Source organism: Paroedura picta, chromosome 1 (assembly GCF_049243985.1).
Source record: "Paroedura picta isolate Pp20150507F chromosome 1, Ppicta_v3.0, whole genome shotgun sequence".
Classification (NCBI taxonomy): Eukaryota; Metazoa; Chordata; class Lepidosauria; order Squamata; family Gekkonidae; genus Paroedura; species Paroedura picta.
In genome coordinates this window covers 84,382,174-84,409,181 of record NC_135369.1, presented here as the reverse complement: position 1 = coordinate 84,409,181, position 27,008 = coordinate 84,382,174, and the positions used below count along the sequence as shown (strand labels likewise).

General features: G+C 43.0%; 1 protein-coding gene, 2 long non-coding RNA genes and 1 other non-coding gene across 4 annotated transcripts; 2 read left to right on the top strand and 2 right to left on the bottom strand.

Annotated features, from left to right (window-relative positions):
- On the bottom strand, positions 1-21,882 carry TOMM20 (translocase of outer mitochondrial membrane 20). Its single transcript, XM_077345884.1, is given in 6 exon segments — positions 1-404; positions 16,029-16,118; positions 16,121-16,171; positions 17,306-17,387; positions 17,833-17,879; positions 21,651-21,882. Coding segments are annotated over 5 exon segments (483 nt in total). The 3' UTR covers positions 1-404; positions 16,029-16,047.
- On the bottom strand, positions 20,394-20,530 carry LOC143828186 (small nucleolar RNA SNORA14). Its single transcript, XR_013227552.1, has one exon. It is a non-coding gene; the product is annotated as a small nucleolar RNA SNORA14 (small nucleolar RNA).
- LOC143841524 (uncharacterized) lies at positions 20,780-23,247 on the top strand. Its single transcript, XR_013232714.1, has 3 exons — positions 20,780-20,805; positions 21,409-22,213; positions 23,071-23,247. It is a non-coding gene; the product is annotated as an uncharacterized LOC143841524 (long non-coding RNA).
- A 1,145-nt stretch (positions 23,248-24,392) lies between these two features.
- On the top strand, positions 24,393-26,949 carry LOC143841519 (uncharacterized). The gene is made up of 3 exons (XR_013232711.1): positions 24,393-24,586; positions 25,503-25,568; positions 26,146-26,949. It is a non-coding gene; the product is annotated as an uncharacterized LOC143841519 (long non-coding RNA).
- The last annotated feature ends 59 nt before the right edge of the window (positions 26,950-27,008 follow it).

Sequence of the window (27,008 nt, the reverse complement as noted above, 5' to 3'; positions counted from 1 at the left end):
CACAGATAAATCTTTATTGCCTTAGCTTCATGTTCTTCAAAAATGAGCACGGGGAACTTTATGTTGCAGTTTTACATCTTTTATATGTACAATGTTAACAACTGCATTAGTAATAAATGACATTCGTGGCATCTTATAACTCAATATGGTGTATTTATAAAATGAATTTATCAAAATACACTTTGCACTAGATAATAAATAAAGTCCAGCCAAACCAACCTACCCAAAGTTAAAATTAACCTTGGTAGATTTAAATGTGATATACAGTCCAATATGACTATGTGTGTTCTTTTATTTCCCCTCCTTCACAATGCTCATCTTTTGGGCTAAGGAAACCTTATTTTTCTTGCTGTGATTTCTCATTCCACATCATCTTCAGCCAAGCATTGTGCACTTACAATTCTCTGCAAAAGAAAATATTGACACAACTGTAGAATAATATTATAAATGGTATTACTAAAAGAAGCTACAATATTTAGATCCCCCCAATAAAATCATCACTACTTCAAAAGCAGCAAGCAAGTATGTGACAAATATCCAAGAAGTTAACTAATCCAATTGCACAAGACTTGACAGAGCCAACATTGACAGAATATTACTTACCTGGGACCCAAAATAACCATCATTATTTACATCATTGCAATTAACGCTTACTCTACCATAGTCAAGAAAATTAAAACCAACAAGAAATTGGAATAACGCACATTACTTTTATATTGAACCAGACATGAAGACACAACCAACAATTCTGCCTTTTTGCTGAAATGAGTCAATACTGGTAGTTTTCTGCACGCAGGGACTGTGGAGAATTTCCCAAATCCTGACAACTGCAACAGCAAACTCTATGCTTTTATTTTTCTATCCTTTTTCACTGCATTGATATTCAAAAACTTACAGGCTGGGACAGCCCAGGAACCTCAATCTTCTTACAAAGCTTTTAACTACAATTATTCCTAACAGCTGTTCCTCATGCTGCTTTAAAGTAAATTTTAAATTCCCAGTTTTCAAGAACAGTTCAGATAACTGCCAGATACTTGACATTGTAGTAATGGAGAGGGAGAGGTAATAGGTAACATTCAAATACGTATACTTCAATAATATTCTAGAGCAGTGGTTCCCCAACCTTGTTATCAGTGGGGACCCGTCAACGCTTGACAATTTTACTGAGACCCGGGGGGGGGGGGGTAGTCTTTTGCCGAGGGACGTCACCACCGCCGCCTGAGCCCCTGTTCCACTTGCTTTCCCACCGGTGCCCCTGACTCGCCACCCGCTGGGGGGCGCTGCCAGCAGCAGCTGTGCAGTGCCATGCTGAGGGGGAGCCCCAGCCATGGTGGCCTCTGGAGAGCACCAAAGGTGAGCGGGCGGCAGAGTGGCAGGGCAGCCCCCGAGGCAGCAGCCGGGGAGGAGGACGAGGAGGAGGGGCGGCCCAGTACCGACTGATCCACAGACCAGTCCCGGTCCCCGGACTGGGGGTTGGGGACCACTGTTCTAGAGCATACCTGACACACACACATTATTTGGGATAAAACAGTGTCTGCAGCTACTGATTGTGTCTACAGACCAGATGCCATAAGAGTTAAATGTAGCCCTCAAGGACATCTTACAGATTGAGTCAAGTCAACAAAGGGAGTTTCCTCCCCTATTTATTTTCTTTATTAATGATATTGGCAGTTATCTTAAAAACCCAAACTTCCATCCTCCAAAAATCGGTGGAAAACACATTTCACTCTTGCTTTACACTGATGATCTAGCGTTATTCACTAGGATTCCCACAGGAATTAGAAGAGCTTTGAGAGCCTTAAACTCCTACTGCCAAGCAGACTACCTTGAAGTGAATCATAATAAAACCATGGTCATGATTTGTGGAAACAGGCCAAATCCCACATTTGGAGAATAAATAGGACACTGATAGAACACTACAAATATCCGAGCGTTAGATTTCAAGCCATAAATGCTAGAACTACACATATATAAATTATATTTCATCAAACGCACAAAAAAGCTCAAGTGCAATGCAGACATTTTCCTGACAAAGATGTGGAAGATACATATAAGTGGCCATAAACATCAAGTTCTTGCACAACTGACCTATGGGGCCCCAGTAAGCATCTCTGGTAACCTGTCTAGCTTAGAGAAGGTCCAGTCTGGAATGGTTAATGTTTGGATTAGGCTTTGGGTAGCAACCTTTATGTTCTGGCTAGAATTGATACTTTGACAGAGGGGGTCTTATTAACCTCCTGACAGATTCATTTGTTGCACCCTGGTTAAATGTACTGTTAGAAAAACTGGGCTCCTATGGTCTGTCCTATCAACTTGTTTCGAGCCTGGAACACAACAAGGCGAAAGAATTAATAAAGAACAGGGAAACAGATGTAGAAAGATAGCATGATCTTAATAAGATCTTGGACTCACTTTTTGGAAAAGACTGTCTTGATGCCTTATCTAACCCATCGTATAAATTTTGTACAAAGAACTTCTCCATTATAATGCTCTCCCTTCCGCTTTTCTGGAAGGAAAGTCAAAAGGGCTACCAGATAGAAGCACCAAGTGTATCTATTATGAAGGTCAAATAGAGACAACCGAACATGTCTTAGTTGAGTGCAAACTCTATCGTCACCTATGTACAGATTCACTAGCCTCTTACAAAACGCCCCAGAGGTCTGAGGAAACAACCTCTTAATACTGTCGGACACAAAGAAAAATTATTGCTATATATGCTTAGGTAGCTACAAAAATAAGGCATAGCTGGACCAAACCTACATACTAATACTTTTACACTGGATCTATATGTTGTTAGTTGTGAAGTCATGTTCGGCCCGTCGCGACCCCATGGACAATGATCCTCCAGGCCTTCCTGTCCTCTACCATTCCCCGGAGTCCATTTAAGTTTGCAACTACTGCTTCAGTGACTGCATCCAGCCACCTCGTTCTCTGTCGTCCCCTTCTTCTTTTGCCCTCAATCGCTCCCAGCCTTAGGCTCTTCTCCAGGGGGTCCTTCGTACTCATGAGGTGGCCAAAGTATTTGAGTTTCATCTTCAGGATCTGGCCTTCTAAGGAACAGTCAGGGCTGGTCTCCTCTAGGACTGACCGGTTTGTTTGTCTTGCAGTCCAAGGGACTCTCAAGAGTCTTCCCAGCACCAGAGTTCAAAAGCCTCAATTCTTTGACGCTCGGCCTTCCTTATGGTCCAACTTTCACAGCCATACATTGCAACTGGGAATACCATAGCCTTGACTAAACGCACTTTTGTTGGCAGGGTGATGTCTCTGCTTTTTAGGATGCTGTCTAGGTTTGCCATAGCTTTCCACCCCAGGAGCAAGCGTCTTCTTTGCTACAGTCCCCCATCTGCAGTGATCTTGGAGCCCAGGAAAATAAAATCTGTCACTACCTCCATTTCTTCCCCATCTCCTTCTACTTCTTCGGGTAGTAAAAAGTTCCAGCTCTTCAAGGATCTATAAACAATTGTTTATATCTTAGTTTTTATCAACTCATAATTGATTTTATATCTTTTAGTCTATGTTTTCCACTGACTGTAAATAAAATTTATTGATTGAATTAATGCGCAATACAGTTTGCTCAAAACTAGCCAAAAAAAGTAAAATCAGTATTTAGGAAATTAATGTGCAAAACTATGGTCATGCATCTTTGAAGGCATGGAAAGGTACAGATCTTAAAAGATATACCCAGGTGTCCTAGTTTGCACCAAACTCAGAAATCAATCTGGCTACGCATCAAAAGTTGTCATTCCTGTTCACAAAATGTAGTTGTAGATTCAAGAGAATTTAAAAGCTTGCAAAAATGATATTGTAATTTACTCAGACAAGGAAATTTATCTATAAATTAAACCACCTTCAGGTGCAACAATAAAAACTCTCCCAAGTTTTAAATTAATAATCTGATGATGGACTAAGGAATAGGCTGCCTAAGGAGGTGGTGAGCTCCCCCTCACTGGCAGTCTTCAAGCAAAGGTTGGATACACACTTTTCTTGGATGCTTTAGGATGCTTAGGGCTGATCCTGCGTTGAGCAGGGAGTTGGACTAGATGGCCAGTATGGCCCCTTCCAACTCTATGATTCTATGATTCTATACAGCAAGCACTCAATATAAAACACATTAAAGCAGTTATTAAATTCCTCTTCATAGACTGTGCAGAAAAAAGGGTGAAAACCCTGATTCCATGGGTTAATTCCATCACAACCTCTGACATCATGGGACACATAATTATCCAAATTACATTGCTTTATATTCTGCCTTGAGTCTGAGTGAAAAAGGTGACCTGTTAAGTAAAATTAGCCTTGGAATCCATCCATAGGATGCACCAGCTTAAAGGCTGTCTGTCCGAGATCCTGGGGGTGGGGTCGGGAGGCTAGGAACTGGCCGCCCACCAGCAGGATGGGGCTCACAGCAGCCTGGAAAGGCACTGCACAGCCCACCCGACTTTGGGGGGGGGGCAGGAAGACCCTGCAAATGCCAACCCACAGCCTGAACGGCCCCACCAACAGCCTCAGTGCCACCCATCCAGGTTTAAGGGGGAGGCAGGAAAGAAAACAGCATATGTCAGTCTGACTAGAAGTAGTAGCAGTGTTGGTTGTTATATGCTGCTTTTCTTTACCTGGGGGAGTCTCAAAGCGGCTTACAGTCACCTTCCCTTTCTCCTCCCCACAACAGACACCCTGTGACGTAGGTAAGGCTGAGAGAGTCCTGATATCACTGTTCGGTCAGAACAGCTTTATTGGTATTGTGACAAGCTCAAGATCACCCAACTGGTTGCATGTGGGGGAACGGGAAATGAAACCCGGCTCGCCAGATTAGAAGTCCACACTCCTAACCAATACACGAAGCTGGCTGTAGGTGTAGGCCATTAGGCCTACACTGCCATCCAGAAGCCTCTCTGCAACCTGCCCTGTACTGGGACGGCTGTGCTGAAAATGCCAAATGAAGGCCCAACTGGGCCTGAGTTGGTTTCCAGAGGAGACTGTGACATGGGGGAGGGGGTATCCAATGGTCCTATCCTGTGTGGCATAGCCTACTGGCCTGCCGCACCTTACTTCCCCATCATCCTGGGAACCCAGGACTACAGGGAAATATGGGGTGGGGGGAGGATCCAGGGCCCAATGGTCTGATCCTGGACAGCCATGCCTGGTAGCCTGCTGAGCCTTCCTTTCCCATCCCCGTTCTCTCTCTCTCTCCCCTCTCTCTTTCTGCCAGTCTAATTTCTTTCTTTTCCTGCCTTTCATTTTCCCTCCCCTCTCCTTTTCCTGTCTAACTGCCCATCCTTCTGCCTTTTTTGTCTTTTTCTAACTTCCTTTGTCTTTTCTTCCTCTCTTATTCTCTTTTTCCTTCCTAATTTACTATCTTTCTGTCTTTTTCTTCTGTGTCCTAGCGCCTGGCGCATTCCTGGGCGCACCAGGCTTTGTCCTTAGTTTCTACATAAATCAGGCCACCCATTATTAACATCCATCGTATCTGGGGTGTGCTGCAGTTTTTTTCATCCTCATACATCCACTACTGACTCAAGATACTTTTTTCCAGTGCCTCATAGGGTTCAAATGCAAATGAAAACAGAGCTGGGCAACATCAGCAGCATAGCTTACCCCAGCTCTTCAGACTTCTCCCAAATGTTTCACGTAAACGTGAAAGAGCGTGTGAAGCAAGTTGTAATACCAAGACACCATCAACCCTGGTCTTGTGGGGTATCTAGACTAAGTCAGAAACTAAGGCAAATCAAAGGGATTAAAACAACCAGTAGAAGTTAATTAAAGGGAATTAAGGCAGTTTTCATCATAAAACCAGACCAGTTTCAGGAAGTGGATTCCCCAAGACTGGATAGCCAAGCATTTCATCCCCTTGATCAAGAGTGGTCAATTTGAGACAGGGTAGTAATTAATTCAAGCCCTGGAGATCAAGCTGAAACACGAGGCTACAGTATTTTCAGGTAACTCATTTTGTATTACATTCTTTCGTTTAACACTGTGGCTGAGACTGGGAGACAACTAAAGGAAAATGCTATATAAAAAAGCCTGCTTTCAAGTGTATGACATTAACATGACGTGATCTTTAAGAGGTTATGAATTAGAGATTCAGGATTTTCCTTGATGGGGTTGCATCTACATGGGGTTGCATCTAAAACTAAGTTAAGATGTTGTGTACAATTGTATCTAACAACTGGTATTCACCAGAAAGATTCCTGTGCATTGTTTTTTTCTGCATACGATTATGCATTTGCAAGACTGATGATGGCAAATCCTTAATGGGGGGGGGGGGGAGGACTTCCCGCATTGTGCTAAACGCTCATTGGCAGGCCCTGGCCAGCTGCAATGTCACTTGACAGCCAGTCTGGCACATGCTGCTGGCAGGGCCTCATTGGAATTGTAGTTCATATACATGGAGACCACAACAAGAAATTTCTATAGAGGCAGACAGCCTTTAGAAAACACTATAATGTTTCCCCATTTTTGTTCCTCGTAGAGTGTAGTTTGAAATGTCTCTGAAGGAATGAAAAAAATAATTTCCACTGGTGTAATGTTGTAATAGCAGAGATGGGAGGGTCTGCATCGAACAAGGGGCATCTCAAGATCCCATTGGTGGATGAGGGACTAGAGGCTGTTCCTTCACCCATTGGTATAATGTGACACAGGAGCGGAGACCTAAAACACACTAATGTTTATGCATGCGAAAACAGGTGTCCTTGGTACTGGCATAAAAGAAGAGTCGTTGTAAAGCTAGTTTTAAATACTGTGCAGAAGATGCAGTTTCCACTATGAGGGGGGAGTGCCCTGCAGAATTAAAAATACTACAGTGGGTTTTCCACAGTGAAAACTGTGCCATGTGCAGAAATTTTAAAAAGACATCTTTGGGAGCTTTCGTGCACTGACTCTAACACTGTTCCTAGCAGTCCCCTGGGGAAAGCATTCTAGGGAGGAGGATGCAAGAGATCAGCTTCATGTGTGGTTCTTGTTGTACACAAGCAAATACATCGTTGTCATCTGCTGTCTGCAAGTTTAGACAAGCTCAGAAACAGTAATAATTTTAAGTGCTGGAAATGCCAAGTATGTCATACAGATTTTACCATCTTTGGTGGATGTCAAGGTATTCACCAGTACTGGAGCCTGACAGACAGTATTTCTCAAATGATGGATCTCAGAGTAAAGCTTGATCTCCACATGTATTACTCAGATTAGACTGTTCAGCCTTTGAGCTTATTAGTAAACTAGCTGCAAAGCCCGTTCCTAAGAATGGGCCTTGAAAGCCCCCCCCCCCCCGGCCAGGCAGCTTATGGTGGCCTGGGGCAGCAGCTCACAGCCAGCTCAAGTGGGGTTGGTGGGGGCTGGGCAGCTCGTTAGCAGGGCTGGAACAGAGCTCTTTAGCAGGCAGTCAGCAGGCCCAGCCTAGCAGGCCGGGAGGCCCTCGTTAGCAAGGCCAGCCTAGCAAGCCAAGAGGCCCTCTTTGGCAAGCCTTCCACCATAACCCTTTGCCCAGGGCTCTCTCCCCTTACCTGCTGCTGGCTCCAGGCACTGAGGCGTCTGAGAGCAAAGAGTCTAGAGTCCAGGGACAGAGGGCGGGAGCTGCAGGGGCAGGGCCAATCAGGACAAAGCTGGTTGCACCCTGATTGGCCCTATTCTAACTTGGACAGCCGGACACATCCCACCCCATAGGCTGTTTCATAAATATATAGAGGAACAACAATGGATAAGGATATGCTGATACAGAAAAGACGGCTCATTTTCATTAATGGAAAGGGACTTCACTATGAATAATGGACTAACTAAAGTAACAGAAACAGGTAAGTTGACAAATTAGGAATGATTATTTATCTGTAGTAGCAAGTGATTTTTGAGATCACCAGATTTGAAGTACATATTATTGAAATCCTAATCCTAACTACTTTATATTACTTGAATGAAAATGAAGTATTTCCAGTAAAACAGAAACGAGAAAGAAGGTTCTGTAAGTACAAGAGTTATCCAACCATGTGTCAAGAGAAGTGAAGTAACACTCTCATCTATTCCAATACGGTCTAGCCAATGCAAAGAAGTCAATATGATGGAAATCTGAACATCCAGAAAGATCCAAACTCAAGCTAACTTCAAAGCCTCCAAATTTTGCCCTTCAAATTTACCCAGTTGATTTGGAGATTTCTGTAATCCTACTAATCTTTATTTCTAAGAGACTGATCCTGTGCACGTTGTACTCAGAGGTTACATGGATTTAAATGGGATATGCACAGGTACAAGTACTATCTCAAGGCAGGCTAATGATAACAACTTGAGTGAATGCTAATTACAACCTTGTGTCTCACAGCATGCCCATTCAGGAAGTAGGCTTTTGCAGTTAAAAGGGAAAGATGACAAAAGAAATGGTTTACTTAGTGAAGACTAAAGTAAATTACTAGGAAAAGTCTTGGTTGTGGATGAAGTGTTGAACACTGCATACAAAGGGTTGGCAAAACATCTGTACAGTTATGTGAAACTCTCTGAATTTTGTTTGGGTTTCAACTGTATTTTTAAAATTAAATCATGCATATCAACAAAATACCTATTCCTCAAAATGGCCTAATCTGTGGATACTTAAATCCAGAGTCTGGAGCTGTGAAAAGGTAAGACAGATCTTTCCACAAATCTGAGAAAAGTCCCAGGTTTATAGAAAATTCTGAAATCATAAAAAAAAAACCATACAAAACACTGAGGGTGGGCGCTTACCCCCTCCAAATGATAAAAGCAACACCTGTAGTTTTAATAAATGAATGTCTCCTCAGTGACTGCTATGGAAGGGGTGGGGTTGCTGTGCAAACACAATACTGTTTGCCAGGATTCAAGCATTGGTTTATGTCAGTAAAACGCAAGACAGGGCATGGCCTATTCCAAGGTTCTTTTAGTATTTAAGGAGAACTCATTGGGACTAGGCCTGGCAGTAACCCAGGAACCTGGATGTGATCCTGGATGCTTCCCTCACAATGGAAGCCCAGATCACGAAGGTAGCACAGCTGGCATTCTTCCATCTCCACCAAGCCAAGCTACTAGCACCCTACTTGGCCTCAGAACACCTAGCCACAGTGATCCACGCAACGGTCACCCCCAGGCTGGATTTCTGTAACTCGCTCTACGCAGGCCTGCCCTTAGCCTTGACCCAGAAACTACAACAGGCCCAAAATGCAGCAGCCAGGATCCTCACAGCGACACCGTGGAGATTCCACATCCAGCCCATACTACATCAATTGCAATGGTTGGCAGTTGAATTCCTGATAAGGTTAAAGGTTCTGATAATTACCTTCAAGGCCATACGCAGTCAAGGCCCAATGTACCTGAGGGACTGCCTCCCTGCCTATGCCCCCAAAAGAGCTTTACACTCTGCCGCCATCAACCAGCTCCTGGTCCCTGGCCCAAAAGAAGTTCGCCTGGCCTCAACCAGGGCCAGAGCATTCTCTGTCCTGGCCCCCACCTGGTGGAATGAGCTCCCAGAAGAGATCAGGGCCCTGACGGGACTAAAACAGTTCCGCAGGGCCTGCAAAAGGGAGCTCTTCCACCAGGCATTTGGCTGTGGCCAGGCCAACCAACCAACATCTGCAGGGCCCCTGCTCCTCCCCTCCCCCCAGAAACCCACTAAGGCTCCTGGACCTGTTCGAGTTACGACTGTTTATGTTATAATGTTATACTGCTATGTTATACTGTTGCCCGGTTATACCAGTTAATAATATGTTATTATATGCATGGTTTCATGTATAATTTCAGTTATATGTAAAACGCTCTGAGCCTTCAGGGAGGGTGGTATAAAATACAAATAAACAAACAAACAAACAACCAGAAAGCAACTTGATACCATGCAACTTGCTGGCTGCTTCTGTTCAACGGAAGCCACCTCATGAAACTCAGTGTGAAAAAGTAAAAAGTGTGTACTGGAGTCTTCCTTGAGAGCTCCATCCAGCTTGCTGCCTTGCCCCTTCAGTTGGTTTTTCTTGGTTGCCCCCATGCCTTCTCCCCGTTTCCTCTGGCAGCACTCCATCAGGTCCATCAGGTCCCCTTCCAGACCCCGAGAATACCATCAGGTCACATGCCAGGTACCTCTCTATCCCCTTCCTTCACCATCTGCACCACTTTTTTTTTCCTGCTCCCTGTGGGAGGACAAGTCACAAGCAAAGGAAAAAGGGAAAGCAGAATCCAAACAAAGCATGAAGTGGAGGGCAACCAATAAGCAGAATATTTATTGCAATGCAATAAACATTTTTTTTTCAATGGTGGATATTGTGGGAAGGGGACGGGCAAGGACAGGGAAAACATGCATCAATGGTGGAGTGAAGGAAAAATTGAATTCTGGATTTCCTCAAAGGAAAACAGCAAGTTACCCCATAAAGGGAAAAAAATCACTGGAAATGAAGATTGGGAAGCCATGGTATAAGTGGCCCAAGAACTTATCAAATCCAAATACTGTACCAGTACTGAAATTTGGGAAGTATCGAGAAATACCAATATTTTTCTAGTTCAATATACCTGAAACCAAAAATTACTAGGTTTTTAAAATTTGTTTGCACAGCCCTACTCTCAGCTTTATTTATTTCACAGGATAGCTGTAAGGATAAAACGAACGACACAAGAATTATTATCATCATCATAATCATTATTATTTCGATTTATTCCCCGCCGCTTCCAAATCAGCGCATGGCGGTTTACGAAGTCTTCTAAAACCCCCATTAAAAGCAAAACAAAAATCCAAAATGGCAGGGGGGGGAAATAAAGTGGCACCGGGTAGCCATTGTAAAGTAAGGTAAATGAGGTGAAATAATTAATAAAGATAGTTGATGATTGGGCAGATAAAAGGTGAATGGGTTGATGGGCGGGAGGGAGAGAAGCAAGCAGGGAAAGGCAAGGGAATGAGGGTTGCCCAAGAGTAGGGAAAAGTGAAATAGTATGGGCCAAAGGCAAAAGAAAGCAAGATGCTCTCCACAAGTCCTTGTTGGCTAACTACCACACAAGGGGTCAGTTTTCCCACAATGAGGCTCCCCCGGGGGAGGGAAGAAAGGAAAACTGAAAACAGTGGGACAGTTATAGGTAGGCTGGCTGCTGTGTGAGGAGAGCAAGAAGCTGGAAAAGTGGGTATGGGAGCTGACGGGAAGGGAAAGAAGAAATAGGAGAGGAAAACGAAATGCCTCCTACAAGTCCTTGCACCATTCTGCATTATCAGGATTGCTGTCAAGTTCTTCCAAATTTCAGAAATATTAAAAATATCAACAGTTGGGCCTTGGCATTCCAAAGTGGCATGTTACTTTTTAAAAAAAATAAAAATTTTCACTATTTATACAGCAATTCCTGAAAGCGCTGCACACAAACAAGTTCAGACAATAAAGCAGGGAAATGTGAGTCAGTTTCCAATTGTCTGTGTATTCCATTTTAGTAACTGGTTACTAATGGATTTTCTCCTGTCGTTTCAAACAAACCCATTTTAGTAACTGGCTTAGTAACTAGTGAAATTTATTTACTTGTTCGTACAAACACCTCAGGTTAACAAAGCATGGCTGAGCCACTTTGAAGGGGACACTTTTCTTCCCTTTTCTATCCTTTTGTTTCACTTCTGAATCACTGAACTGTGCTGTTTAAAATGTCCCTGCCCTTTTTTGCAGTGCAATCTTCTACAGACTTAACAAACTGAGCACTATTGTGCTAAACCAAAACAGCACTTCATTATTATAGCAGCATCTCAATAGTGTCATGACTGCACTGATGGGCTATATTGGTTTAGCACAATAGTATTCAACTTAGAACATTAAAAATTCTTTTTTAATTCCTCCAAAGAAGATCACTAGGTGAAAAAGGGCAGCACTGTTTAAAATGACTGTAGCACATCAGAGACTGCTCATTAATGGAAGGAAATTCACCATATGAAACCCCCACCCCACACTACTCTAGTCAAAATCAGGCCAAGAACTAAAAGATCCAGTTTAGAACTGTAATGTGAAAGCCTTTTGTATTCAGATAACCAACACATTACTCTTGATGTCATAGTCAGGTTACACAGTCTGGGAGATCCAGATTCAAATTCCCATTCTGACATGGAAGCTTGCTGGGTTAGGCCAGTCACTCTGAACTGAAAAGGTTTTCCTGAAATACTGCTAACAGCAAGGAGTATGGAGTCAAACAAAACAAATTTAATTTGACAATAAGGTGAACAAAAAGAGAATTTGAGGAGTAGATTGTTACAAATATACAATAAGCATTTCAAGTATATCATGAGCAAAAAAGACTCAGCTAGGATGGCAGGAAGGAAAGGATTGCTTAAAGCATTGCTAAATGACTGGGGAGCATTAACTGAGGCTGTAAGAGGACAGAGTTTAAGGAGGAGTGGGTGTCTGTAGCTTGCTGGAGTGTCGTGTTTTTGTCTGGGTTTTTTTCCATCTGTTGCTTACTGAGCAAAGTCTGTTTGCCTGGGGCTGTCTGCAGTTTCCACCCTTCTGCTGTAGACCTCTGGACTGAAAGGCTTCTTCAAGGCAGAGGAGTGAGTCAAAGGACAAATTGTGTCTCTTGGCCTGGGGATCAGGTCAAAGGACACTGCATCACTCTAGATATTTTAAACCACTAACCTATTATGAAGACAGAAAGCAGGGGAAGAGTTATCCAGTGTTTTGCAGGGTGCCACATGCATGGCTATTCACCTATTGGGTGGAAATCATGAATGTGTGCCTCCTACATGTAGCTCATGGCCTCGGGAAGCAGGTTCATTCCCTTGAGGCAAAGCTGCTGATGTGGAAAAACTGAACAGAGAGGCTTGGGGAAGAAACCCTCATGACCCAGAACAGTCCCACTCCTAGACTCTCACCTGCTGTTATGGAGAGCGAGAGTCTTGAGGTCAGAGGATAATCACTCTGAGAAAAAGTGATGTCATCCCTTGAAAAAGAAGACCTTCCTTGTGCAATAGACTGATATCCTCTCGTACTGAGGATACCCCTGGAGGAATACAGAGTATATGACAAAAATTTTGGCTGCCTGGTGCAAAGGTTATGGGCATCATGTGCTGTCTAGATAGGTTGACAGGTGCTGCTTGGGAAGAATCAGCACCAATGAAACTGGGAAATGTAGTTGTGTTAGGTTAAAAGGCAGAAAGTTAAAAGGCCAGGATCTGAAAGGTAGCATTCTCAGAAGTGCTGTCAATTGCTCTGGGAGCTCATTCCACCAGCTGGGAGCCAGGACAGAAAATGCGTAGCCCCTGGTTGGGGCTACGCATACTTCCTTGGGGCCAGGGATCACCAACTGGTGGGTATTCAAAGAAATGAGAATTCATTGAGGAGTAAAGATAGAAAGGCAGTCTCTCAGATACACAGGACCTGGACCACGAATGACCTGATGGGTAAGTACCAGAACCTTAAACTTGATCCGGAATTCAACCAAGAGCCAGCGCAGGTCGAATAAGGGTCCTAAAGATGTTTCTTTTGAGGACTCTTGGCAGCTGTGTTCTTGACCAGTTGCAATCTCCAGAACAAGGGCAAGCCCACATAGAACAAGTTGCATAAGTCCAATCTAGAGACCACTGCATGGATAACTGTGGCTAGGTGTTCTGGGGCCAGGTAGGGGGCTAATAGCTTGGCTTGGTAGAGATGGTAAAATGCCAGCTTTGCTACTTTTGTGACTTGCGCCTCCCTAGTGAGGAAGGCATCAAAACCCACACCCAGATTTCTGGCTGAGCGTGCAACCAACAGCTGTACCCCATCCAGACAGGGCAGTATGCTTCCTCAACAGATCCCTTCTTACTCAATCACAGTATCTCCATCTTTGAAGGGTTGAATTTCAGGTGAATCTGCTTGATCCACCCTGTCACTGCTTCCAAGCATTTGGCAAACCTGTCTGGGGGTGAATCCGGGTGGCCATCCATCAGGAGGTAGAGCTGGGTGTTATCTTTATACTGATGGTACCCAAGCACAAAACTCTGGACCAGAGGGCATAAAGATGTTTAACGAAATTGGGGGATCACACCTTGCAGCACTCCACATGGGAGATGGCATCTGTGAGACTGCATCTCCCCGATAGCTAACCTATGTCTGCACTGGGTAAATTAGAAGAAACTAATATTAAAGATAGAAATATTAAACATGCAGAAGAAGAAAAGTCAGCTGGGAGAAAGTCAGCACAGATTCTACAAAAGAAATTTCTGTGTTGTCCGACCTGGAGAAAGCTTAATTGTCAAGTAGATAAGGGTGATAAGCATTATACATTGGACTTATAAAAGGCTTCTGACAAGGCCCTATCCCAACAAGAAAAACTGGTAGTCAAGAGAGAAAAAGACAGGTTACTCTTATGGATGGAAACTGCTTAAACTATGAGAAGCACTGTAGGAACAAATGGACAGCTCTTACAACAATGGTGTTCCACAAGGACTGTTACTGGGATTGGTGCTGCTTCATAAATGGACTTGAAATTCAGCAGTGTATTGGTCATGTTTGCAGAGGAAATCAAATTAATCAGCATGATGAAAATCAGAGCAGATTGTGAAGAGTTCCAAAGAATCTCTCAAAATTGGGCAAGCAGACAGCAATGTTGCAATTGTGGTTTTAATGTAAGGGCAAGGGCTAGTCCAAAAACCATGCTGATGAGATCTGCACTGCCAAGAGACAGAGATACTGGTGCTGTAATGCTGATGCATGTGCAGCAGTGCTGAAAAGAACATGATGAAGACTATTGGGACAGAGTATGATAATAATTGGCCAATATAGTACTGTCGCTGTACTGAGCTGTGGTATGGCCACTTCTGGAATAATGTGTACCATTTTGGTCAGCATATCTCAAAAAGGGCACTGTAGAGCTGGAAACATTGCAGAAGAGGGAAACAAATATGGTTAAGGGGTTGGAGTAAAGGCTAAAGACTGAATGGGACGTGGGGGGAATTACTGACAGATTTATACAATTATGTATGGGACAGATGATGATGAAGTGGAGATAAATAACTTTTTCTTCCTCTGAATACTAATGCTCTGGGGTAGCGATCCCCAACCTGCGGGCCGCAGACCACATGTGGTCCGTCGACTAACTGGAGGTGGGCCACAAAGGATGCCTCCCCCCCCCCCAGCCCTTTATTCATCCACGATCCGGCAGGCACACATGGGACTATCTCGTTGCAGAGAAACAAGCTCAGGGTTCCCATTGATTTGTCATTGTCATGAGTTAAAATTTCCATGAAAATAAAATGTTCCTTATGTTCATTGTTGTGGCGTGTCTGTATCTTATTTTGAAGGGATATTTAAACATTACCATAGCGACCAGAGTCAGAGAGCGTTAGGGCAGTGGTTGAGAGTAGGAGTAAACTACCCCCCCATTGGGCCTCAGTAAAACTGTCAAGCGTTGAGTGGTCCCCAGTGATAAAAAGGTTGGGGTCCACTGCTCTGGGGCATCCATTTAAATAGATGTATAATACTTTCAGAACAGTCAAAATATCTTCAGTCATCAGGTGTTTAAATTGAGTAAGTCACTGCCACAAGATGTAGTGATACAATCACTAACAAGTATGACTAAACGGAACTTCACATGTGGAAGCAGTAAATTTCTGAACATCACTGCTAGGATGCAACATCAGGGGAAGAGCTTTGTCTATATGTTTGGGTTGTTATCTGTCTAGGGCAGTGGTTTTCAACCCTGGAGTCCCGACCAAGTGTGGTTGCCTGGCCCCTTCTGTGGGGTCGCCAGGTCGGTGGTCATGGCAGCGGCTGCAGGCAGCGGGTAGCGGCACTGGCCACTTTCATGCCGACTCCAGATTGTTGTGCGCCCCCACTCGGGCGGTTGAGAACCACTGGTCTAGCGCAACAGGCTGGTCCCCAAGTGAAACAGGTTGTTGGACTGGATGAGCCGCATTCCCACTGAAGGAACAAACCCATAGTCTGGAGAGGCTCTTGGACTCAGCCTACCACTGGAGTAAGGACCACACTACCACACTTGTTCTCTTGTTTTTGATGCCTATTTCACACACACACACACAAAGCTGCCTGATACTGAATCAGTATAATCTGATAGTTAACAAAATCTATTTAAGATAAAAAAACAAAAGTTACTTCTCATACCTGGCTAATTGTTGGAAGCTTAGTAAGAAGCATCTGGAAAACCGGTGGCGGAAGAGTCTGCTGAAGAACTTGTAATAACTGCTGCGGTTGTCCACACACAGCAATGGCATTTGTCAAGTGGTCAACGCCTTTTTCATATTCACCTGCATCAAAACTAAACATTACTACACTGATATTGGCTTTAAAATTCACATTACAGTCCCCCCTCCAATTAAAATTGTGACAAACAAATTTTAACAATTTGAGGTACTGATATGAATAAAACTATGCAATGGGAAGATGTTAAGCTTGGAAGTTTCAGCTCATTTGTTATCCAGATCCAGTTCTTAGGACCTACCTAAGTGCATCTGACCAGGACATCTTTACAGCCATTTAATGTATTTCTGTTCTTTGTACCTATGTTTTAATGTGTATGTGAGGTTTGTTTTCCACCTGCACTTTGAGCCAGCATTTATTAAAATTTGTAATTATAGTTGAAATTGTAAAACAAATTCTGTTACTTTAAAAGAAATACACCAGTAAAGCAACTTTACGGAGGAAAACCACAGCGCTCTAATACAACAGCTGATCCTTCTAATGCTGGGTGTTCCAAGAGAAACAATTTCTAGCAGTCCAGAAAGTATAAAGAACATGCATCCAACCACTCTGTGTTCAGTGAAGTCACTCAAACACACATGAAGCTGCTTTAAACTGAATCAGACCTTGGGTCCGTCAAGGTCAGAATTGTCTGCTCAGACTAGCAGCAGCTTTCCAGGGTCTTAAGCAGATATCTTTCACATCAATGATTATTATTTTAATTAATTTTATTTATATACCACCCTTCCTAGCAGCCTTAGGGTAATTAACAACAATAAAACAGAACATTAATAAAAACATCAGTAAAACATACCGTACCATTAAAACTACAATTTTAATTGTAGAACAGCTCCAAAAGAATCTCCCTAATTTGGGTAAGCAAACAGCAATATTGCAAATATGGTAGTGCCAGGAATTGAACCTGGGACCTTTTACATGCCAGGCAGCTCTACCACTAAGCTATGTCCCTTCTCTAAAGTCTAAAGGCTCTCTAAAGCCTTCCTCCAATTTAAGTGACTTTTCCAATTTGCTGAGCAGACTATCTTGATGCATATTACACATTGCTCTAGCTACAGCTTATGGTAACTAATTTAAAATAATTTTTTAAAACTACACTTTCCCAGTCAATTGTTAAAGAACTAATATGGTTTATATGTCAATCCATTTTATTGTTCCCCTGGTTCAGAGAGATTTGCAACAACCTTGTGCTAGTAATTCCTCTCCAAGTTGTATCTCTTCAAGGAAGAACTTCTGAACTGCTTCAGCATCTTTCAGGTCAGGCAACTGTTAAAAAAAAAGTGTGTCTAATCAGCCATTCAAAAGTCACACCAATCCCTAAAACAATTTTAAATGCAGTACTGAGTAAAAAAAATACATGCTTGATAAAGATCTCTTTGTTTTATAAATCAAGAAAAAGTTAATTAGAAAAAATATATTTTATGGTAAAAGGTCAAATGGTTAGACAGACAATGAGGCCAAAATGCTCCAGATCATTTTGTTTTGATCCATTTATAAGTTCTCAAAATTGTCATAGAGATGAACTACAATTGGCATGACTTCACCACCACCACCCTCCTCAAATCCCTGCCGTAGAAATAACTCAAAAGTACTTACTAGAAAAGTTGCAAGCACAGTACATTCAACCAAATCCCACTCTGAAGAGACTTCTGCACCCCATGTATTATACAGCACTGTAAAGATTAAACTAAGTAGGACCCAATATTAATACCTTTGAAAGTCCTGCTCTTTCTTTGGCAAGCTTCTGCTTCTTCCTTCCTGTGAGCAAAATACCATATACTTTCAGTTGACATGTTCTATAATAATCCACGGATCTGCACTTGATAAGGACATATTGATTTTCACATCATAATGCTATTTGCAGCCAAAGGTGATATGGGATGGGGGGGGGGCTGTGTGAAGAAAATCACTGGGTGTACATTGAGAAAAGTGCTATAGATGGCAGAAAAATTCCCACCCAGCCAAGTAAACAAATACAATCACTAGCTGTAGCTGCAAGAGAGCACACAGAGGCAAAACCAAACAGTAATGCCACCTTTAGCAGTGCTCCTGTTATCCTCAGTTAGGCCAGCTGCTGCACCACTGCTTCTTCCTTTGTCTCTGTCTTGGTGCACAGCTGACCAGGGAGCAGAGAGGAGAAAGGTGCTTGGAGTTGAAGTTGAGAAAGGAGATGGTTTGCCTGCTGAGACCTACCCATCCCAGCACTAATCAGAACTATCCTGAACAGCAATGAAACATCATTAACTTAAACATGTATATCCTGCCTTCTCTCCTCAGATTCCCACTCCTTCAACGATGCCTGCCATTCAAATTCCATCAAAAGCCCTGGCAAACAGGTAGGGCTAGCAGTACTTCCTCAAGATCTTCAAGAAGAGACCCCTCACCTCTCCAGGTAGCTTATCCCACAGAGCTGGAGCCATGATGGAAAAGACCGCAGGCTCTGATTGATGCCAATAACAGACCGTCTAGCTCCTGGAGGCGGTGCATACGGGGGTGAAACCATGAAGCCCAAACTAATGTGAGCCTGTCTCTTCCTATATTCTCTTATGCTATGTTGTTTCTTCCTAGCAGCAATGTGGCTGCTTGTTTCTGGAGTTCTTCCAACAGATTTCCTTGCTTTTTATTTCCCTGCCTAAAACCTTTTTACAAGTTGCTTTTCTCAACTAGTTGTTCCTATCTTTGCCATTTACAAGACAGTTCGTTAACATCTGTAAAGATGCTATTCTTCAACGTTTCTCTTCTCTAGTGTCTACAGAAGTTATAGCTGTGTTTTTGGACTTCATGCATATAAATGCAAGCACATGAGCCAGCATGGTGTACTGGTTTCTGATCTGTAGCACATGTAGCCAGGTGGAGTGACCTTGGGTTAGTCATAGTTCTCAGCCTCACCTACCTCCCAGGGTTTCTGTTGTGGCAAGAGGAAGAGAAGCCGCTTTGAGACTCCTTTGGGTAGTAAAAAGTGGGGTACAAAAAACTAGCTCTCTAACACTGTATATAACACTGTATATGGTGTCTGATGCTTAACTGAAGCGGTACATTTTGAACTAGCATCCTTCTAAACAAGAGCATCAACTCACACTTGGTTTTTAAAGATAGATTCAAATGGATAGCCATGTTGGTCTGAAGCAGCACAATAAAATCAGAGTCCAGCAGCACCTTTAAGACCAACAAGGATTTATTCAGGTTGTGAGCTTTCAAGTCGAAAGCTCACACCCTAAATAAATCCTTGTTGATCTTAAAGGTGCTACTGGACTCTACATTTATTTGGTTTTTAAGTCATCACACAGCAACTTACTGCAGGGCAAATTAATACATCATAGTTGAAGTATAGCCTTCAGCAAAGTGGAGGGGGCACGGAGTGATAAACATGAAAAAAGAGTACTGTGTTTCATCTGCAAATATTTCATTGCAAAAAGAAAACAATCAGCATGAATTATTTTGTTCTTGAGAATTTATCATTATATCATTGCATTTTGAATATCTGACTGAATATAATAGCTTGCAAATTTTGGAACTGGCTCCTACATCTGGATCATATGTACCAAGTATGGAACTGGGAATCATCATCACCCCCCATAAAACCTTTCTGTCTTTCAACAATGTGCTAAGGCTCTGACTGCGCCTCATGGACAATCCCAACAAGGTGATGGCAGTTCCCGACTGAGGACCATTCAGAGGCTCTTCCCCACCCCCCTGCACCTCCTTGTTGCTTCCCAGCAGTTGTCCTAAGGAGGAAAAGCTGGCAGGTGGTCAGCCTGGGTGCTGGGGATGGCTATCCAGCTGTATTTCCACTGCCCCGCCCTCCTGGCTGCCAGGGGGGCGGGAAAGGCTGTCCAGCCATGCCATGTGCCCAAGCCTCCTGTCCATGGGGAAAGCTCAGGGTGGTCATCCAACCCGGCTCATCACCTGGCCCTCCCTGCTCTACAGGAGCAAGGGTGATAGAGCTGAGGGGAAAGGGCGGCAGGGCTCTTGCGGCTGGCAAGCTAGGCCACTTCCTCTGCAGGTCCTCCTGCCCTAGTTACAAAATAAAGATGGGAACTGGAATACCTGTGAATTTGTTTTACATCTGGGCAATAAGCAATTTACAGATTATTACTAATGAAATGTTTGGAACATCAACAATATCATTATCTAAAGTGCTTAGAAAAGCCTCTGAAAATCTTGAATAGAAAATGCCTACTAGTTCAGATCTTAGGACTGGTTTACAAATTATAAACAGAAATACACAGTAATTTCATTCTAAGAACAGATTATATTAAAGTGCATTCACGTACTTGTTGCAGATGTGAAATAATGCAGAACAACAAGAGAATGTTCTGCATTTTGGATAGTTCTACAGTTTACTTTTGCATTCATCCTTATCCTGGAAGTTGTGGTTGCAACAATACCAGGGGGGTTTGAGAATGCATCAGGTGAAATATGCAGCTACACTTCCTATCTTCCTCTTTGCAAGGGCTAAACTTTAACACAGATTTAGACTTGTATTCCATAAACATAAACTAAACTTCTATTAAAAAAAAGTACAAACTTTTTTATCTCTTCCCTTTGTAGGCACAATGTTCGTCTGTATCTGAACCTGAGCACTGCAACAATCTGGTTTGCTTCTTGCCCAGCAGTCAGGATACCTGACCAGCACTGAACTGCAGTTAAGAACCCCAGTTCCACGGGATAAAACAAACAGCAGGTACCCAAATTGAGAGGTCACAGTTCATTAGCATCAAGGCTTCTGGAAGCAAAAAATCTTCAAATCTGCTTGAGAGAAAAGAGGTCAGGTACATGCAAGACTAGTGTACCCTCCCTTCTATCAAGCAAATGAGAGATGGGAAGAAAACATTTAATAATTAAATTTTAAGACTGTCATACATATGTACTTCTCAGCTACAGCTTCCATTAATCCTGCCACAGCGTACCAATACACAAAGTGACCCTCATTCACACACACACGTTGAACAAAACTTAGGTTAGCTAGACAGCAAACCGTTGATGTCAGACGAAACAGGGGGGACAGATCTTTTCTGGAACAGACAAGCAACTGAGTACTTAGAATGTTGGACTAGGACCTGGGTTCCAATTGCAGCATTGGGTGTGTGACCTTGAACCAGAGTCTCCCGCATTCTAACTCACCTCACAGAGCTGCTGTTGAGTGGATGAATTAGGGGAGCAGGAGAATAATGTTACAAGCCACTTTTGATAGAAAAGCAGCAGACCAATACTTCAAAGCATAAAACAAACACAGAAAGTGGATACCGGAGATGGGGCCTAACTTTCATTTGTGCCCCGTTTATAGGATTAGCCCGCAAAAAGAAGGAAAGAGATCCTTTGGAGCAGGCGCCTCAATTTGGTCTTGGAAAGGCTTGCGAAGCACGGACGGGGCTTCCCCCTGCAATACGACCCTCACTCCCCTCCCCAGCGATCGAGGGAAGGAAAAGGCGGCTGTCACGTGCCAGGAAAATCCAGCTACAGTCTAAGAGGGGCGCGAGGAGAGCCAGGGAGAGGGTCAGCCACGAGGGGAGCAACGCAGGCACTCACGTTCCCGCAGCCGATTCTTGAAATTGGGGTCGCTCCTTCTCTTGCGGTCGAAGTAGATGCAGTAGCCGATGAACAGGGCCCCGCAGAGGCCTGCGGCGATGGCGCTCGTTTTACCCACCATCATCGTGCCTCCAACCCGCGTGCGGAACGACCGCCGCTCTCGAGCCCGCCTCGCGCTTCGCAGGCACCTTGGAGCGGGCGCAACAGAAAAGGACTCCGCCCACCACCTCATACGTCATGTGCCCGCGACAACGAACGAATGTTTTAGCCCGAAGCTGGCGCCCAAGGGGGAAAAAGCAAAACCAGAACGTGCGACCATAGTACGCACGCGCCATCCGGATGCCTTGTTTATCTGCATTGCGCATGTGCCAGTAGCCCTTCGCTTTCCCCCCTCCCTTCACAAACGGGGAGTGGGGGAGGGGAGTCACGTGGGTTCTGAAATACGGTTGCCAGCTCTGGGCTGGGGGGTACCTGGAGTCTTTGGGGGTGGAGCTGGGAGAGGGAGGGATTCGAGGCAGCCATTTTCTCCTTTGGCTCTGATCTCTTTAGTCTGGGGATAGCCTGTAAGTTCCACCTCGAGGCTGGCGTCCTGAAAATCTCGAAAATAACAGTATTTAAAAAATTGAAAGGTGGAGATCTTGCACCTTTATTAACCCTTATCAGGCCAAAAAGCCTTCGGAATACCCCGGAACAAGCTGGAAAGGGCATTAAACTAACAAGAGTACTGGGGGGGAAAGCCTACATTACAGACACTCGAGAACAACATTTTAGAAATGATAAAAATGGAACTCCCACAACTTTATTTTATATTATTTTTGAGATTTCTAACCCAAATGGACATGGACACAGTTGTCTGTATGTTACTGTATAAATACATAACTCCAATCTCACCACATTTTTCAGTGATGCCAGATGAGTTTTACATCTGGTTGTTCTAACAAAACCATCTGTAAGGTGGCCAAATTTTTCACCTTGTTAACCAGAAAGCAGTTGGTTAAGTATTTTTAATTATCTCTGTACTATTGAATTAAGCCTGTTATGGTGACTGAAATATTATTATTGTGGTGGTTGCTGTTATATTTTTATTTATTTCCCGCCACTTCCAAAGCTGGCTCATGGCAGGTTACAAAGTCTCGTAAAAACCCTTGAAACCCCCATTAAAAGACATTAAAATCCCAACATGGCGGAAACCCCCCCACCCATGAATGTAAATGTGCTGGTTATCAATCTTTGCTGATCTATAATCACAACAAATAAAACAAAGTTTGAGTCTAGTTGCACCTTTAAGACCCACAAAGTTTAATTCTGGGTGTATGCTTTTGTGTGTACGCACACTTCATCAGACAACAAATATAGTTACTTATCTTACTAGCTTGGCATTCATAATAATTGCACAACAGTTCCACTGTCTTGAAAACAGGTGAGCCACAAAGATCCACATCTCAGTACTGGAAAGATGGATGAAATATATCTGCTCTCTCTCTGAAGCGCTATTGCCACTCAGACTAAACAATACTGACCTTGACAGTTTAAAGAAGCTTGATATTAACTGAAGAAAAACACCCATTAAAAGTCCTGAAGCAAATGACATTGTGAACCCAAAAGGTAGGTAGTAATAGCCATCCACAATTCACAGAATCTCTCGTTAAGAAAAACAACATGACTAGCATATCAGATGTAATTTTGAAAGGGATTTTTCAATTGAATACAGAAAGACCACACCGTCTGAAGCTTAACTCCTTGAAGACAGAGGTAGCATAAGAAAGGACCAGATGAGGAAGCATCTTTTCCCTGCCTTGATGGGGTGCAGTGACAAGCTGTACAAACCATCAATTTTGGGGTGATACTAGACGCTTCCCTGAATATGGTGGTGCTAGACACTAAAGTAGCTCACCAGACATTTTTCTACCTAAACCAGGCATAGCTATTAGCACCCCACATCTCCAGAACACCTAGCCACAGAGATCCAGGTGATGGTCACCTCCAGGCTACATTACTGTAACTCTCTACATGGGCCTTACTTTATCCCTGGCCCAGAAACTAAAACTGGTATAGAATGCAGCTGCCCAGGTCCTTACAAAGACCCCATGGAATGCCCACATGCTACCTGTTCTTTTGGTTCTTCTACACTGGCTGCCAGTTGAGTTCTGGATCAGGTATAAGGTGTTGGTTTTAACCTTTAAGACCTTACGTGATCTGGAACTAGCTTATCTGAGGAATTGCTTCTCTGTATACGTCTCCTGGAGAGCATTTTGTACAGCAAATTACAACTTGCTGGTGGTCCCGAGCCCCAGAGATGTGTCCTTGGCCTCAACCAGAGATAGTCTGGGGAAATGAGCTGCCAGTAGAGACCCAGGCCCATACAGATCTCTCAAAGTTCTGAAGGGCCTGCAAAACAATGCTCTTCCCTCAGGTGTTTGGTTGAGGCCAAGTGCCACACCCTTAGCATCTGTAAGGCTTCCCTGCCTACTCCCCTACCTGGGCTGCTTACCCTCAACTGAGCTTCACCAGAAACTTAAATTCCACCTATTGTGTGCCTTGGCTTGTTGAGAATAATAAATGGACAGAGTGAATGTTTAGTGTAAAAACATTTTGACAGATAAATTCTTAGGTATTGTACTGTATTTGAGGCATTTATCTATGAATGTCTTGTAAGCCACCCTAAGATAATTTTGGAGAAGGGCAGTCTAGACACCTACCAAATAAAATAAATACATTAGAAGTTGTTTCTTATACCCCACTTTTCACTGCTCAAAGGAGTCTTTAAGTGGCTTACAATCGCCTTCCCTTCCTCTCCCCACAGCAGACACCCTGTGTGGTAGGTGAGGCTGAGAGGTCTGACAGGACCGTCAGAACAGCTCTATCAGGGCTAACAAACTCAAGGATGCCCAGCTGACTGCATATGGAGGAGTGGGGAATCAACGGTGGCTCGCCAGGTTAGAAACCACTGCTATATTAACCTCTATACCACACTGGATCTCTTAGCATAGGGTGCTCTACACATTCACACTTTTTTCACACAGGGTCTATAAAAAGGATAATTACAACATGTGTGCCCTTTCAAGTGTATTGGCACATGTGTACTTGGTAACTTAGGTTTGGGAGATCACTTTGGAGTTCAGAGGACTTAAGGCAAGGGGAAACTTCTTCCCATTTCTGGCTAGTTTAGAAAACTGGCTCACCAGTTAATGGGGAACAGAACATGCAATTCAGAGATCTTTACCTGAATAGTAGGCAAAGCTCAAAGTGCCTTTAATAGGCTATCAGTAATCTTTAAACGAGATCTTTTCCAAAGCAAGGTTTAGAATTTATTGAGGAAACTACAGATTAACTGAAGAGGTACTGGAGCATAAGAACAGTGAAATAGTGTTCATAGGGACATGCCTATGCAGACTTACATGACAGAAAGTAAAAGAGCCAAGCCTCTGAATGGTAAGTCTGCACTGGTAATGTCAACAAGGAGGAGTATGAGGGAGCAGGGAAGAAATTTTTTAAACACATGAGTGAACAGAGGAAGAGCTTACCTGTCCTCAGACTGCTCAGCTGGGTAAAGTAGGTTGTCTAGTTAGATGATCCAATGATTCAGGGAAGAGGGCTTTAAGGCTTCCAAAAGTCCCAAGAAAATTGTAAGGTTTGCTGGTTCCAGAACAGCAGAGTGGGCAGCCTCTGGACCTGCACAATTTTGGCTGGCAGAACTGCAGTAGTTGCAGGTGCTTATACAAAAGAATATCAAAGAAATAATTGTAAAGGGATTCAGGGTGAGTATGTGAGGGGAATCTGTGGGTTTCCTGATTTTGAGTTAGGAAGGGGGGCTTCTCAGAAAAGTAACAAGAGGTAATTACTTCTAGGTAGAATGGACAAAAGGACTGGAGGATTCAACCATGCTTGAGTCAGGCTGGGATGACACATTCAGACAAGGTTGGTAAAAGTAATCAAGCTCATTTGGTTCCTTGAGTGTGATTTAATTCTTTACTCAGGAAGCCTGAACTCTCTTTAGAAGCTGACTACACCAATGCTATCCTACTTCCCTACCCAGTGGGAAGAGTCTTTTGACTAGACCTCCCCAAACCTAGGAGCCAAAGGCCACATATATATAATTTAAAAGGAAAACTTGGTAAGAGATTATTACTTAGGATTAATATTTTCAAACAATATTTTCAAATGATAATAGATTTATAAATCTATAAATTTCAAAGCAGTGTTATTTTATTTTAGATCCTTTTGTTGGACTTCATTAACTATACAAAAAGTTGGTAAGACTTGGCCCTTTAGTATAATTTTTATATTTTTTACGATAATAGCCAAAAAGCTGGCTTTTGATTTATACATATATATAAGGATACTTAAAGAAACAATGACTGTATGTCTATAAGAATTATAGGAGGTATGCACTATTGCAGACTGGAATAATGACTGTGTTCAGTTAAATATGTTCTCTTCTGTTTTGTAAAAATGGTTGATAAGCCTGTATTAATTGTATGCTTTTATATTTTAGAAAAACAAACACTGAGGAAAACTCAGTTGAAAATGGTTAAATCTGGAGGCCGTTCTGGTTGTGCTTATATACATATACATATATAAAAAAGAAGAGATAAGAAATGTTTATTTGTGTTCATTGTGAAATTGTTTAAAGTAGCTCGGGATAGGTTCTGTTTTCTGTTGTTTAAATAAAAAAGGGGCATTCAAACTCAGCTTAACTCAAACAATGGTCCCCATACTTTAATACTGCTGATCTGGCCACCTGGATCAGTTTGGAGACTCCAGTTGGTGCAGAATATACCAGCTCAGCTATTATTGAGTTAAATGGTGTATGCAAATTATTTCCATTCTGTAGTAATTCCATTGACTGTTCACTGGCTCAAATTAAAACATTGGCTACCACATAGAAAGCCCTTCATGGTCTTGGATCCAACTATCTGCAAGACCGTCTCTCCCCCAACGCTCATTCATCTGAACAGGGCCTTTTGCAGGTGCCAGTCCACAAATGGGCAAAATCAACAACTACCCTTACACGTGACTATAAATAACAGGCAATTATAAATAACAAAATCAGCCTCCCGTCCAAAATTTCGACCATCTGTTAGCACAACTTGAAGAAAATCTTGCCTTTACTTTCTCCAAAGAATAGCATTACTAGGTCCTAAAACAGTTTCCAAGCCAATTCAGCCAAGATGGAGTCAAAGCAGATAGTATGCATCCTGGAAGGAGGTCCCTAACAGAAAGGAATTTATGGAATAAGAGCAATTATATGTAGGGAAAATAGGCTAGTAACATTTTTGGGGTTATTAACTTTTGTTGAGCTCTCTTAATTTAACTAGATTTATACTGTAGTCACATGCCCCAATCTACCCAACCTCT